This window comes from Lichenostomus cassidix, chromosome 2, assembly GCF_008360975.1.
Source record: "Lichenostomus cassidix isolate B80296 chromosome 2, HeHo_3.0, whole genome shotgun sequence".
Classification (NCBI taxonomy): domain Eukaryota; kingdom Metazoa; phylum Chordata; class Aves; order Passeriformes; family Meliphagidae; genus Lichenostomus; species Lichenostomus cassidix.
In genome coordinates, this window is record NC_139482.1 from 103093699 (window position 1) to 103110239 (window position 16541).

The following is a 16541-nucleotide window of genomic DNA, read 5'->3' on the forward strand; positions in this document are numbered from 1 at the left end:
AGGCTGAGGGAGGGCTAGTTTAGTTTCTTGCTGGTGTCACATTATACTTGAATGTATTTCTTTTCTTTAAGAATAGGACAATTTGATACTTAGCCTATCTTTAAGACATGAAGCTTTGGAGAATCTTCCACCACAGATTGCACTGCTTTATTTCTCCTTAATTTGGAGAAATTTCATTTTATTAGAACTGTCACAGAGATGTGCACCAATGATCAGCATTCTGAAACTTCTAGCAGGATGCCATATCTTTTTAAGTTTAAAGTCCTTTTTCAGAAAAGCAGTATATATATAAAATGCATGTTGCTGAATACAAATCAGTAGATTTGGTGTCAATATTCACTCCGAGGCAGAAATTCTTTGAGGCAGGTGTGAACCAATACATCCACACCCCTGAACACTGTCTCCTGTTTTCTTTATTTATATGGCTTCAACTAATATTTTATACTCTCTCAAGCTTCGCTTTCTACTCTTGCCCTATTTTATCTTTCAGTCAAGTCTGTTTCCAGCTCCTTGCTCTGACCCTTGCTGAAATTTTAATCATGCCCAGTCCTTTTCTGCCCTGTTCATCACTAAAATCTTTGTGATTTTAGATCATTAAAGGTGACCTTTGACAATCTTCCCCAAGACAGTCTGGGATGCTTTCAAAATTAAAATCTCATTTCATGACACAATCTATTCAATACAAGTGATTGTACTGGCAATGCTTTGTACTGAAGCAGTTTTATTGAAAAGATCTTTTTTTCATAAATAAAAAAGAATATATTTTAAACTTTCTTTTCCACACATGAACATAAAAACTCTGAAAGCTTTTAGAAATGAAAATTAACTATACAAAAATTGGGCTATCAGTGTTAAATACTTAAAACTTTCGTAACTACTAACTGAAATACATTTATATCTTCTATCGGTATAAAAATCTTCAGAGTTATGTTAATACAACATGAGTATTTCCTTTAACTGAATGTATTCACATTTTCAATACATTGCTTTTCCCAGCAAGTCTGATCAGTCTATGCCTTTCTTTTTCGTGAAGTTCCATTAAGTTCTGAAGAGGCCATTTGCAGCACTTGCTGCTGCTTTGCAGGACAGGAGATCCATTCTTCTGGGCTAAACAAAACATAGCACAGTGGCTTATAAACAAAGCTTTCCTTATATATATATATGTACATATAAATAATATATATATATATGTAGCACAGAGTTCCCAGTAGTATAAACAATATAAATCCCATATTTGTGTACAGCTTCTCATTATTGTATTTATTTTGTTAAAATGAATAATAGCATCAGGCTAATATTAGATAGTTTAAATACATAACCACTTCAGTTCTGTATGTAGGTAAAAATTAAAATACTAACAAATAGAAAAAATAAAGAGACATAGTAATACAGTGAACACTTGCTCTGAGAGTCACAGAACACTACTTGTTAAGATTTAAATAATCTCAAAACCACAACCATAATTCAGTAAAGATAATGATGCAGTCATGAGGAGAGACATGAAAAACGGCAACATCAGTTTCACTGCACTTTAAAGACACAGACATACAGATTTCCCAGATTGTGTGTGTGTGTGTGTGTGTGTTCAAATGCTCATTAGCCACAGAGGGAACAAGAACAGATACATGGGCAAAGAGATAACTGTGTTAAATACTTTATCACCAGTTCAGCTCAGTTACTTAGAAAAAAATAGTGTAAGAATTACTCTATTCTGTAAGAATAATTCTGTCTTCATCTATCCAGTATTTGACAGCAGATCTTAAAAGAGTTTACAGACTAACCCTTCTCATATAGTTGTGGGGTGTAACAGTGTGGAATATACCCAAAAATAAGGGGAATATGATGCATGAAGATGCCAATCAATCAGTTCATAAAGAAAAACAGAATTAGAATTAGTAAGCAAATCTTTATATGAGGCTTTAATAGCAGCAGAATCTTCAAGGAAATTAAAAATTAACTTGAAAATCAGCTTTATGCAAATTCTATTCATTGTTGCTTATTGGATACAAATATGAATTAAAAAAACATGCAGAATAAACTAGTTTTTGTTTTGAATTCAGATTATGGGAAAATAATGACTAAATTCAGAAAAGACGTACCTGTACAATTTTTTCACTATTTCTCTTCGCATTCTTTTGGGAGGAGTGGGAGTGTCAGACATATCTAGCATTATAGGCTGAAGTAATGATTCAGTGCCTTTATCTGATAAAGCAGGACTCATACCTATGAAAAAGTTGCAAATAAAAACAAATACAAAAATTAAACCTGCTGGTTATAAGCAGGTCCTATAACAAGAGAGTTAAACCTTTGAAGTAAGACTTTAGGAATGTCATAAATTTTATGGTTACCTTATATCTGAAACAGAGTTCAAAGATGACAGTTAAAACTATTTGCTTTATTTATAGCTGTCACAGAGTAAATATTGATTTTTAAAATATATTTTGAAATATCATAAATTCCTTGATATTGACATAAAAACATTTGTAACTAAGACAATCCTTGCAGACTTAGGGGTGTTTCTTTTTATAGCACAATGTTTTGATTGTGTTTCCTTAGCAAAAGCAATTCAGCTCTTTACTACACAGTCATTTTGAAAAGCATGCCAATGTTCTGTAGCACAGGGCCAGCCACACTAATAGTTATATAATCTCTTATTAGTGAGATCATGGGTTCATGTCCACAGGACACTGACTGACCACATTTTAATTAGCTGATCACAACACAGGGCAGTGCTGCTCTAGACAATAGCCACAGCATCATACTACTACATAGAGTTTTTCTATTCTTTCCTTAAAATGTGACATCTCTAAGCTATGAAATAATGTTAACAATCTTTATTCATACTTTGAACCTCTTAGTTTGTAAGAGCAGAATACATCTGGTTGCAGTTAACTGTTCTCCTCCTTTCGGACACCAAAATTACAATACAATAACCTACCCAATTTTTGTTTTATTAGCTTGAGGCTTTTCTCTTGTTCAGCAAGTTCCTGTTTTTTCTTTTGCATTTCTGGAGTGTTCAGTGACTGCAAATGTAAATCAAGGTCCTTATTCACACTATCAAGTTTAACCACTGCTGCACGGTATTGCTGAAGAAGATCTAATTGAGGAATAAAAAAAAAAAACCCAGAAAACAATAAATAAATGGCCATTTTGATTTAGAATTCTACCAAATACAACCAAGGCAATGTATAAATCCACAAGAAATATCTTTCAAAAGCACTACTTAAGAAAACATCCAAACTTGTGGTGAATTGGCGGCTGCTCTTAAAATGACTGTAAAAAAAGAATATCTAATATTTTGATTCCTCTTTTGGAGTTAGTATCTTAGATGACAGCAAAATACCACCAAGCTCTGAAAATGATGGGGGACACTGGTATCACTTTACACATCTTGTTGCCTGTGTGCTCCAGTGGAATTCTCTACCTCGGATGACATGACATGCTCATAGCATGTTGTGTTTTCAGTGCTACAAAGCAGAAGCTTGTATAACTGACTTGAATTGTATTCCACCTTGTGGACCAAGAGAATATTTACAGAGTTTCACTTTGTCCCACTATGGAATCTAATCAAGTAGATGCAGATAAACAATGGTATATTTTGATGACAATCCTTTTTCCTTTTTATATGTAAGAGACAAAATTTTTCCTTGTCCAGGCACTGAAGAAATACATCAAGGAATAAAGGAAGAGTTCAAGCATGTTAGCCCGGGTTCATTCATTTTACTTTGAGTATGAGGTATCCTGCACAAAGCTTAACTGAACACTAAATGACTTCAAGTTTGCCATGGGGTGAAAGCTCTCACACAGAGAACTGTGGCAGAGTGATGAAAGGCACTGCAAATTCTTAGTACAGCTTATTTTACCAGTACCTTGCCAGTATAATAACAGATTAAGCAACTTTTATGCTACGAACATTGAAAAAGAGCATGTCAGAACTAATGCTAAGTGTGAAATTAAGTTCAAAACAAGCCCTGTGTAATAAGATGCTGCCCTTTAAATGGAATTTTACTATGATTTACCTTTAAATGTCTAGTATCTAAGTGAAATTAAACCACACCCTTTTCTTCTACCGTGATTGCTCCTGTACTAAAATATAGAAAATTCCAATTTAATTTGTTTTAGGTAATAACTGAGTCCAACAATTGAACACATGCTGCTAGACACACAAAAAGAGTGCTTAAACACAATGTATTTTAGACTGTGACTGACGTGCTTACTGTGTTTTTCCTACATGTAATATAGTTTTACTAAAATGCCAAGGAAAGATCTTTTTAGTCCTTATTTGCTCTCTCCCCACACCTCTCCACTGCACTATCACAGATAAACTGTAACGGATAATTTTCAAAAGAAAGGACATGAAGCTTAAGTATTTAACAACAATCTTGTTTTTAAGTAAGACTTTTCAGTGTTTCACTGGTCAGGTCAGCTGTTACTGACCAGAAACTGCATCTTCTAACTTAATTTATAACATTTATTCTGAAACTAAGAATCCAACACATGACATAGAAGTCATCCCACAGGAAACAGGGTAGCTTATGATATATTCTCTCTTACGAGAACAGGATTTTTTCTACCATTTTTTCATAGAGCTCATTTGCACAGAAAGACATTCTAAATTGATTATGGTGTTTCCAGAGTAGAAAGACCTGAAACTTGTTTTTCAATGATGCTGGAATTCAATCAGCTCAAGCTTCTCATGCCGGCTGTTTGAATGATTATTACTGCTTATACTCCTTTAATAAGACTAAGAAAAAAGGGGATTATCTTTTTATTTTTTTTAAGATTTCAGGAAATGTAATAGTTATACACTTTTAAGTAAAGGCAAATTCATGAACAGAACATTGTACAGGTCCTATTTCTTAAAATAACTTTATTGAAGGTAAATTGAAGTTTTCCTTTCTGTATTACTTAAGAGAATAAAAAACATCAAGCAATGTAATTTTGTAAGTTTTGTATTCTTATGACTTCATAAACCCACCTATCTGTCCAGAAAAGGTGGAGTAAAGTTTTGGCATTGGTGCTCCAAATACCATTCCTCTGAGTTTGTCCATTGGAGGAGCTTTATTTTGCAGGCCTCCAAATTTTCCATTGCTGCGAATCCTGTCTCCTTCCCTGGTCAGCAAGGTAGGGCAATGTGTAATTTTTACAACCTACATAGGTATAAAAAGTGATAATACATTAGTAACTCCTCAGAAAATCTAAGTAATGCTGTTGTGAAGCTTTGCATTTTTCAACTGCAATGCAGCTTGCTCCCTAATGAAAACATATTTAATGAAATTTCACATCCTGATTGTGCTTTCAAGCAATAGAATGCATATATTAAAATTAAGCTGTATTGTCAATAATAATGAAGACCAGCTTTTTTGGGTTTGTCTTCTCATTTTATGAGAACTCCGAGGGAAGAATTTAGATCTGTAACTGGAAAAAGCTGATTATCAACACATACAAAGAAGCAGTGGCAGTCAGTACAGTTCTACATTTTTAGGCTGAATCATTATCTAGATTCTAGCTAAATCATGAGTTGAAAGGGAAAGTGCCCAGTGTCATGACTTCCTCAGAGACTCCTGCCTGCTAAAATGTGTACCATTAAACCTAAATAAAATGGGTCCCAAACAGATCTAGTAAGTTTCACATCAAGTTTTTAGTCAAATGGACCTGAAATTTAATCATATGCCTTAGACTCCTGTGTTTTAATATACATACAGTGACTACTTAAGTACAGAGAAACTTGCATTTAACACTAACAGCAAAACTGAAAATGCTTATCATTAGAAACATGGTCCCAAATGTATCATGGCATCCTTCACATAATGGAATTTGTTGAATGGAGGTAGTTTTGTCAGTGCCAATAACAGAGACTTCATTCATTAAAAGTGCTTTGAGACCCACAGATAGTAAGCAGACTTACAGATAACACAGCATTAAACTTGACAATTATTCCAAGTTTGTAATGCATTAAATATGCAGCAATGCAATAAATCTATATTATAAAATATACAGAATAATTAAAACATACCTCTTTTCTATAGTGGTTGGCAGCATCCAAGTTATCTATAATGATAGTGTCACCCAAGAGCATACCGAACACTGAAAAATGTAAGTTTTTGAATGATGAAATTTCTCTGGAGCAAAATAACTTGAATCTTGAAAAGTCAATTCTGAGGCACCATTATTACATCTTTTAAGATAAGTGCAAGGGAAATAGCATGTAAATAATTTTTGTTTCAACAAAATTCTATTCTGAGGTTGAGATATGCAATCTTCTGCTTTCATCAGAGAATTCATAGAGGAAAAAAATTAGTACATTTAATTGCCATTTGGTAAAATTGACTGTATTTTCCAATAAAATACTCTCTTGGTACTTTACATTTATCAGGACACACATAATAAAATCCCATTTCATGAAATTATACAAGTGATAACTTCTAAAAAGTCTTCCTGGAAGGTTGAATTTTGTTTTCAGTTTCTTAATATTCAATGGCTTATGAAAGAAAAAAAACCATTCACAGGCCAATGATCTAACTGAACTTAAAACTCTCCAGCTAATAAATGACTGTTTCATGTGAAGTCTAACAATGTAGTCATGCATGAGATAGTCAAGCAATGTGGTTTTCCAATTCCCCCAAGGTGCATGAAGAAGTTATAGTTTAAAGTCTCTCAATATCTAACGTCCTAAAAATGCATGGGACTAAAAATTGGTCTTTATTAACAGTACAGTGGAATACTTCAATAGTGGGAAGTCACGAAATAAAGTGTAAAAATTACTGATGTAATTACAGATTCCAACCCTCCATATAAGGGACCAGGTCTACTTAATTTAAAAAAAAAAAGTGTAAGTAAAGGTAGGGATTGCTATGCTGTTAAAAAGAGCGAGAGTATGATAGTTCCCTAAACTGACATCTACAATAAAAATTGAAAGCTTTCTTAAAACTATTAAACTATTTAAGCATAACATATACAAGTTCAGTCTGTGTGTACTTAAATCTATGCATTATACATTTTTGAGAGAATTGAGCTGGAAAAACAGTCTAACAAAAGGAGTAACTTCTGCAACATGAGATTATAAAGTTAATCTCATGATTGTCAGTTTCTGCTTTAAAGAGCTTGCAAACAAGATAATGCTGCTGGAATTTAAGGAAAAAACTGTAGTACATCTGAGTAGAGAAAACGAAAGTAAGACAACAAGCAGAAGAAAGTGTTCACTGTTCAAATTTTCACAACTTTTGTTTACAGATAATTAATGCTAATGCCCTCCTATTTTTACCGACAGAACTCAGGAGCAATGTACACTGGCATTTGCAAACATATCAATGAAGATTATTGAATGATTATTATTTGTGATGTTTCCATCTTTCATTTTTTAAAAGAAAGAAGTTATTAATGATTTCTTTCATATCATTTACCTGTTTGACAATGCTCAATGTTATCTGGAAATGTTAACAGATCTCTGGCAAATACAGGATTTCCAATAGGTCTGAAGAAGTTTCTTCCATTTCTTAAGTGAGGTAAAGGTCTGGTTAAAGAAAGGGGAGAGTGAGGGAGAAGAAAAGAAGAAAGCAATTTGTCCTTATTCTAGTCAGAAATCTCCAACTGAATTGAAAGCATCATAATGCTTCCACATGAGGTGGTAAATGATCCCATCATTAACTGAAATGCCAGTTATATTAAAGATGTTTTAGTGAAACACTGATTTGTAATGAGACATTATTTCTAACAAATTCATTTGATTAATTTTATGGACAAATTTTAATGCACTGTATTATAAAAACTGAGATTTTGAACCTTATAAATATATCTATACATCAGATCTTTTCTGAAGGGCATTTTTATTATATTAGCAATCATTTTCATAAGCAAATTATTTTCAGGAACAGAAATACTTATCTTTCATGCAACTGAAATAGCAAAATATTTCTACAACTACAGATTATTTTAGAAATGTACTCAAACAGAATTTTTAAGTCATAATCTGACTACAAGCATTAGAATTATGTAAAAAAATTTCCTGCTCTAGAAAACATGTAGATGTGAAGAAGGAAAAAAAGTAAATTGTCTTCCTTTTTTAATAAAAACACCTTAATAAATAAAGAACATAACACATAACACAGCAGTTAAAGACATAAAGCTAAGATTTCACCTAACATTTCAAGTGACATTACTGTTGCTATTATAATGAACGCAGAAATTTTATACATCAATGGAGTAAAGTTTAAAAATCAAATTAGACAAAAAAAAAAGGAAAAAAAGAGTTCAAGCAGTATGCAATACAAATGCCAAACTTTCATAGATTTTTCTCTACCTGGTCCAATCTGGGAGTGTCTTCTTGTAAATAGAATCAAGGGGTAATACTTGTTGTCGACCTTGAGTTTCATCAAAGATAGAACGAGCAGCTTCCGTGGTCAGTGTGACGACACAGTCCATGTCACTTGCCAAGTGCCAAGAGATAACTTTTGCTGCTTCATTATCCTCGATTTGAGCTAAATGTGCAATCTGTACCACAGAAGTTACAACAGTCAAAACAGAAACCAAGACCACCTCCCCTTTTCATGGCAATCACAATAATCCTGCAACTTCAGACAGGCATTTAATCCCCTGTTGGTGGCTCTGTTACAGGAGCTGATCATCTGATTTGTCAATGCTACGTTTTTTTTAATACTCCCCAAAAATTACTTGCCTATTCTGTTTGATAATTTTTCATCACTACCGCTTTCTGGAACCAAGAAAACTCATTAGAAGGCTCCCTGAGAGAAAACTCACCTTGCCTAGAATATCCTGGTTGCCTTTTGGATAGTTTGGGAGGGTACAAGTTCTCCTTGGCTGCTTCATTACTCCTTCTTGTTCCAACATCTTTTTTTTCAGAAGAGAATCCACATACTGGAGCTGAGAATGAAAAGTTAGTATCAGCAAGCATATACTATTGGACCGAGAAGCAGAAGTAGTTATCTTACCTGCCATCAATTAACTTTCTAACAAATAACATGCAATAATCTGAAACTGTGCTCAGACAAGAGCAAAGGAGAAGCTCACTGTAATTGTGACTGAACTTTTTAATCACTTCATTTTTTTTCTTTTTTTCCTTTTTAAAGACTTCAAGGAGCATTTCACAAAGAATATCAGTGCTTGATTAGAAACAAAAGTGAAGAAAGTTTAAAACAGCATGAAGAGAATCATGAATGTACAAAAAGAAAACATTTCAGAAGGGGTCTATGTCCAGGCTTGAAAAGTTAAGCCAGCAGGGTGATCTTCATTACTGTAACTGCAATTTAATTCTATTGATTTATGATTAATGACTGTAACTTGGTTTTACTTGAGCCAAACATAAAAAAAAAAAATTACATAGGTGGTTTTTCTCCCAAATGTTAGCAGTTTGAAAACATTTAAAAAGTTTCTTTAAAATATAATTGGATCTTTACAGGAAATTACCAGTGGGGTACATAACCCTGAATATTTGAACACTTGTTTTTACATGAACTTTGGTTCTCTGATTTCCTGAAAAGATGTGTTTTCCTTTGGCCTACTTATGCTAGAATACATACAAGTATATACTAATCAGCCTGCAAAAACCCATTATAAAATTTAGCAGTACCAGTAACACTGGTAACCTTAGCAGAAATGCAAAAACAGGATCAGAATATAAAAGAGAAGGTTTTTGCTATTTCTCTAGCAGTTTCTTAAGAGATCCTCACATGGAAAGAACAATAAAAAAAAAAAATCTTAAGTTTGACATTGATCCATAAATTTTCCTACAGTTTAAATTTTCACAGTTTTGGTAACAGATGTGATTCAGCAATATTATAGATTCATTTCAAACTGAAAGATATTAATGGAGTTTAGTAAGAAGTGAGCCATACTGTGTTTGTCTGTGGTAATTCAATTTGGTGCTTTTTCAGTTCACTCTTCAGGAGAGCTTCTCTTGTTTCAGCTTCTTTAACCTGACCTGAAAAGAATAAAATCAAAAGAGAGTAAGGAAATATTAGAAAGCAATGAAACACAGAATTTCTTACAACTTTCCAGAATTATGCCAGCTGCAACTGATCTTATCTACTTCTTAATTTCAGCATAGAATATCAAAATTTTTCCACAAAGATCTTGTGATTTGTATAGTTTCTAAGAAATTTCAGCAGATGCCCCTCCTTCAGCTTCAAGAAGCAAAGGGGCCTAGACCTTATATCAGTCTGAGCATGCCAGCTGGTTTTAGTTTTCATCCTCAATTATCTTTCTAAATAATGAGTAATAAAGTGTGCTGCTTCTTTCTACTCTGTATTCAAAACATATTTAAATTTGAAAATATAACTTAAGCATAAAGTATAATGGTGTACTCTAACTTACTCTACAAGTACAAAACAAAACTTTTATGCCTTTCACACCGGAATTCAGGACTTTCCATTCAGCATGGAAATACACAGTATTAAAATTACAAGAAACAGCAACATCTTCTAATGCCAGTCTGCTTTATTTACACTTAGCAATTACTTAAAATAAAAATTCAAAATGCCTTTAATAAAAACCCTTCTGATCAACAGGCAGGATGTTAACAAAAAAAAAACACTTCAAAAAAAGCTTCCTTCATTTCTCCCATTCCCATAAACCAGTGCCCTCACACTGCTCTGCAGTTAAATAAAACTTCATAAAGGATTATATTTGCTAAAGAACAAAAACAATGAATTGCTACACAGCACTTTGAATAACGTATACAAACATGAGGGGAAAAAAGTAACATTTTGAAATCTTTACGTTTTTTAAAGAGGATTATCTATAGCTCATTCTCCTCAAATTGTTTCTAGGCACCTGTTAAATTTCCTGATGTATGAGCATGCAAAGATGTTGAATTTCCAGATTTACGAGCATGCAAGGATGGGAGTGAAAGGCAGTCATGGATAAAAAGAATCAGATCACCAACTTCAATGTTTCATTCCTCCTTTTCACAATTCTGACATAAGACATTCTACCTCAAATCAAGACCCTTTATAGGTAGGTACATCCAAATAATTATATGCTTCCTTGCAAGATATACAGTCCTTTTTATCTTCTCTAATTACTGGGTCCCATGATTTCAATACAGCTTTTTCTCCCCTTCTCTATATTCTCAAAATTATTATAAGAAAAAAATATAATCTCCAGAAAAATTATTTACATATTTGATTGAACTTACATTTAATTTCAGCTACAAGCTGATTAGTAGTATCAAACATCTTTCTGTAAAGATCTATGGACTTAGACAACTGGTCTTTCTCCTTTGTCAGTGTTGCCATCAGCTGCTGCTTCTTGGAATCTACAGAAATAAGCATGTATTCTTTTAGAAGAAAATACAGTAACATACTTAACTGGTTTAAACATTAGCAAAAATCTATTAAGCTATTACATAGTTCTGAAACACATTATGGGTCTAAAAGTAGCTGATTCTAAGGAAAAGCAAATATTTTAGAGTAGTTGAAACATACCATTGTAAAACATAAATGAGAGACAGTATGGTTCCAAAGATTTTTTCAAAGCTGGCAGATGTGGCTCAAAGACAAGAATATATTCAGTGCTATCTCTTCCAGGACTGTCTTCAGCCAGCACTAAATTCTATTAAAATAAACAAACAAACATAAGTTCATGTCCATGCCTGAGATTAAGCACAAAATAAACATTATTTGGATACTAAATCTTGTGAGTTACTTAACACATAATGTCTCTACAGTGTTACTACAGTTTTAAGTATTGGCTTGCAAATGCCTTTTTTAAGTATTAAACAACAATAAAATACAAAGATATAGCACTAGCTATTTTATTATTTAAGAATTAAGATTGTCTTTTTACCTGTTTAAAAAGTCTTATTATTTTTGGCTATATATTTCATTTCAGAGACATATGCTCAGAAAAAAATATCCTCTGCATTGTCTCATAAGCAAGATTTCCTCAGTGTACTTCATTCAGTATGTGAAATGCAAACAGATTATTAAAAAGAAAGACCCAATGCATAAATGCAGAGAAAGAAAAACAAACTATTCCCAGTGCTCAGTTAAAGTTACTGCTGTTACCATGGAAATAGACAGCAGATCCCAAGTGAATGAACAATATATGTCCAAACACTATCATAAACATTTAACTTCTTATAATTCCTTATTGAAAAGATAAACTAAATCCTTTGCCCTTCTTTATAAACATGAGAAATATTATAACACCATAAAGGTAAACAGAAATTAAATTAGTATAGGTATTATCTAAATGCACTGTTACTTTGGGAAAGGTATCATGCATAAAATGAAAAATGCTTATAATAAAACTCATACTGTTTCCACCTTTAACATGTAGAAATTGCTACTCAACTGGCCAAATCAAGAGAGAGGTGGTTGCAGCCTAAAAGAAGAGATAGATATATAACCTTCAAAGATAGTCTTCATGGCTTTCAAAAATATTGCAGCTACATATTGTATCAGGAGAAGTCTGTAGTGGAAATATCTTTTCCTTAGAAAATATATGCTAACAAAAATCTAAACATTTTTCTTCCTTAAACAAGTTTAGTATTCCTGAACTTGTGAGTAAGGGTAAACAAGTCAGATTATCACTTTCATTATATTCATGCTAATTGCACATAATTGTCTTTATAAACAAAAGGGAACAATTTCAAAATACTTGAAGAACACTAGTAAGTCACTTCCCCTCCCCATTACAAGTCATATGAAAAGTACAGTGCATCACAACCAACAAATCCTTTCCACATGGGTTTTGTGAGCTGTCTCAAGTCAGTGAACTCAGTATAAATCAGATGCCTGAAAACTGCCTAAAGAGAGCAAGAGATACTGGGTTCACTGAAATGCAATTATTTCCCATGGATGACTGGGGAATACAAGTTACTGCCAAAAGCAGCAGGATCTCTTTAGTTCACAGTAATGAGAAGGAAGTAGCATGTAAGACCCCCTACCTCCCACCAAATCAGGAATACATACAGAGAAAGAAAAAACATCTGCTTACAAAAAAACAAAAAGTCAAAACAAGCCAGACAAACAAATCCCCAAAACCCTAGCACACTCCCCCCTCCATTAAGTAGGTTGTTAGCTTTGTCACTGAAGTAAGATTGGAGAATTTAGGTCACAGTTATGCAACAGCATAGGTTACTACTACATGGAGATAAAAAATTGCTATTTCTGTGTAAGTGAAGAGTCTTAGAAATTAATCAGTAATTTTATCTGAACAGTCAGAGGCGATCATATGGGGTTATTATTACCCATATAAAGGTGTTCAGTTTACACCTTGTTACCATAGGTGTAAATGCAAGATTTGCAGAGTGTTTTGTTAGACCAGTGGTTATAGGTGATCCTTTAGCTATACTTTTGCACCTTTTCTTAACCCTACCGGCCTGAGAAAAATGTGCTCACAAACCAGTTAATTTACTACTCCTGAAACATGGTAGGGAAACCAGAGAAACACGAGAGTGTACCATAAATTAATCATTATATTAATTTTATCTGATACCCCTATTTGGTCCCAGCATTTTATTTTTCTATCTTGTTTTTCATACGTTTCATCACTTTTTTCCTTGGATTAGAGTAGACTAGAGTTTTGCAGATTAGTAACATTTATCCATGTTAACTAGATGTTTCTGTCCTTGACTGTAACTGACTGAGAATTTTTTATGCTGTGTCATTCAGTTTCACATATGTAGCTCCATAAAAGCAGTCCATGTATTGAACAAAATATATTATGAAGAAGTTTGTATGTAGGATCAGCAGATTTTAGATTCTACTGGATTCTAATGGTGGTGATTTCCAAGATGTATTTGGAGAATTTGTACTTATTGCTATGCAGTGTCTGCCTTCACCTGGCACACACTGGTGCTGGTCTGTCATAAAGCTGCTTCCAATGAGCGAGTTAGAAAAAGTGGCTGAAAAAATGTCTTTAAAAAGTTGGATCCTCCTTTAGTATGCCTTCTAACTGTTTGAAGACTTCTGCAGATGTCACACTAGTAAAATATGTGACAATCAAATGATATAGGGGTATAATTTTGCTCTGCCATTCTTACATGATACTTCAAGTTGAAAACAAAAATCAATATAAACTTTTTCACCACAAGAATACTACTAACTGAAGTTCTGTGTAGGCTTTTAAGAGAGTGACTCTGACCACTCCATTCAGAAGAAACTCTGCATTCAGCTGGATTTTCTTTGGTGTCTTTTGAAGAGCTCCTGATTTTCCACATGTGCACATTCTACATTGTGCCTTTGTATTATATTTTATAACAACTTTGACAGATGGAACTGACAGGTTTTAAAAATTTGATCCGTATTTGTTGAAGAAAAAGGGACTTCAGTGATGTGACTACAATATGCAGTACTTTCAGAATATGCATGATGCCAGAGATTCAAACTAAAATGGAAAACATTTTTAAAAGCCAAGTGCAGTAATGAGTGAAACAAAGCATAAAGAGATATGATAGTTTTATCTTCTTCAAGTGAAGGTGGGATGCAAAATATATATAGGCCCTCTTAGCTTGACAAAATGTAAAGAAAGCCTGGCAAAATTTAATTACAAATATATGAAGTCAGCCCAAATGACCTTAAGATACTACAGCCTGAGAGTACTATAAATAAAAATGTAAAATACTGGTAATAATGGTTTGACTACAAATTGTTTAAGTATTATTCACATGTGAAATTCAAATGAAGAAAATATTTTCCCTGAGTGTCCTGGTCCCTAACTGAGAGTACTTGTACACTTCCCTCATTAGGCAAGTATAAACAGTCTAAAGAGTGCCCTTCCTTCAGGTTTTCTAAAAATCAGCAAGCAAACAGAGAAGAAATAATTTATCCAGTTATCTCTAAGGGAATATAAACTAAATCTCCACAGAACACAATGAGGTGCAAGATAACTTTGAAACTGCAGGAAAATGAGCCTCATTAGAACCACTGTTCATGGAGCTGTGTATTTCAGTCACACTTACAATTTCAGCCGATCCACCCTCCAGTGGAAACTCTATTTTACTGACTTTCCCCTGAAACTGTGGGATCTCTGTTTCTTCTTCATTTGGGCTTTTAATTTTTGCTATTATTCTGCCAACTAGGTCAAGTCCAGTGTGGTTGTTGTATTCATCCTGTAAGTTAAAAAGACAATAAAGTTAGTTTGGGACATGAACTGAGCTAAATAATCCATTTCTGTATTGCCCTGGATTTATATGGCAGTGCTAGCAGTCTCAGCAGAGCGGGTCTGCAGAAGCAGCCTCTGTGAGGAGAGGCTGGAGCCAGTGCTCCAACTGATCGACTGCAGGGACAGCTGAGCCCCTCAGCCAAAATGGAATTTCTTTATATTTAAAAATGGACAAAAATGCACAGACAGGTGAGAAGGGGAGAAAAAAAGAGAAAACAGAGGATGGTGAGAGAAGGAAAAGGCGGAGGAGGTGCTCCAGGCAGAAGTTCGCCCTGCAGCTCACGGGGAAACTCGAGTGGAGCAGGTAGTTCCCTGTAGACCATGAAGGACTATGGTGCAGCAGAGACCCACATGGAAATCCACGGAGGACCCCATGCTAAACCAGGGGGATAATTCCTGGACTGCAGCCTGTGACAAGGGCTCACACTGGAGCAGTTCGTGAAGGACTGCAGCCCATGAAGGGATCCACACTAAAACAGGGAAACTGAGCAAAAATGACTGGCAAAAACGAGCTGAAGAGCTGTTATGGGTTGACTGTGATCCCCATTCCCCATCCTCCTGCACTGCTTGGGGAAGGGTACAGGAGCCTAGGACAATGCTGAGCCTAGGAAAGGGTGGGGCAGAAGATGTTGCTTTAGTTTTTTAGTCTTTGTTTCCTATTACACAAATATTTTTTAACTGATGATAAAATTAAATTCCTGTTCTACAAGCTGAGTCTGCTTTGCTACTGTGGTAGTTGGTAAGTGATTTCCTTTTGAACACTCAAAGTTCAAGAAACCTTTTTTTGTAATATAAGATTTCTAAGAGAAACTATCTCTGGGAAGAAAAATCACGGACAGAAACATTTGCTGTATATGTGTTTTCCCACTAGAAACTATTCTCAAAACAATTTTTTTGTGTGGCAACAAGACATGGATTTCAATTGAGATACCTGACAGCAAGGACCAAGCATTTCAGTTTTGGTCATCTGTACATAAATGAGACAAGATGGATCTGTTACATGCTGAAAAATCACTGATTTACATCTTTTTTTGTGAAGGTAATCTGCAAAGAAACAGCAGCAATGCCTTACAGCAAAATTCAACATAGTTTTAGCAATCATATATATTTCCCTAATTATGATTTTGTATGGAAGTATAGTTACCATTAAATGGAGGTATAAATCCTTGACCAGTGTACGGCTGGTAAGAGCTCGAACATTGGAGACTGCAGGAGTAGCTGGTAAAGAATCAGGTAACAAGCGTACAGGATCATTAGGTACAACTTCAACTACAACCTAGCAGAAAAAGGAGGAAGAATAAAATAAAACAAAATAAAATAAAGACTGATGTAATTAACTGCAAATCACCTGCACACTTGGGTTGCTCAAAAAAATCTAAAACAAATGTATGTGAAAGTTATGGACAATCCTGAAA

General features: G+C 34.1%; 1 protein-coding gene across 2 annotated transcripts in view; it reads right to left on the minus strand.

Annotated features, from left to right (window-relative positions):
• Window positions 1-689: 689 nt before the first annotated feature.
• The window catches only part of SMCHD1 (structural maintenance of chromosomes flexible hinge domain containing 1), a 70573-nt gene continuing 54721 nt past the window's right edge, over window positions 690-16541 (minus strand). For both annotated transcript variants that reach the window (XM_085052638.1, XM_085052639.1), the window contains 13 exons: window positions 16271-16402; window positions 14924-15073; window positions 11442-11568; window positions 11153-11272; window positions 9852-9937; window positions 8758-8880; window positions 8300-8490; window positions 7404-7513; window positions 6017-6087; window positions 4979-5150; window positions 2939-3097; window positions 2100-2223; window positions 690-1107 (listed from right to left, as the gene is read on the minus strand). In XM_085052638.1, the coding sequence (XP_084908764.1) occupies window positions 1011-1107; window positions 2100-2223; window positions 2939-3097; window positions 4979-5150; window positions 6017-6087; window positions 7404-7513; window positions 8300-8490; window positions 8758-8880; window positions 9852-9937; window positions 11153-11272; window positions 11442-11568; window positions 14924-15073; window positions 16271-16402 (1662 nt within the window). In that variant the 3' untranslated portion in view covers window positions 690-1010. The remainder of the gene's footprint in view (window positions 1108-2099; window positions 2224-2938; window positions 3098-4978; window positions 5151-6016; window positions 6088-7403; window positions 7514-8299; window positions 8491-8757; window positions 8881-9851; window positions 9938-11152; window positions 11273-11441; window positions 11569-14923; window positions 15074-16270; window positions 16403-16541) is intronic.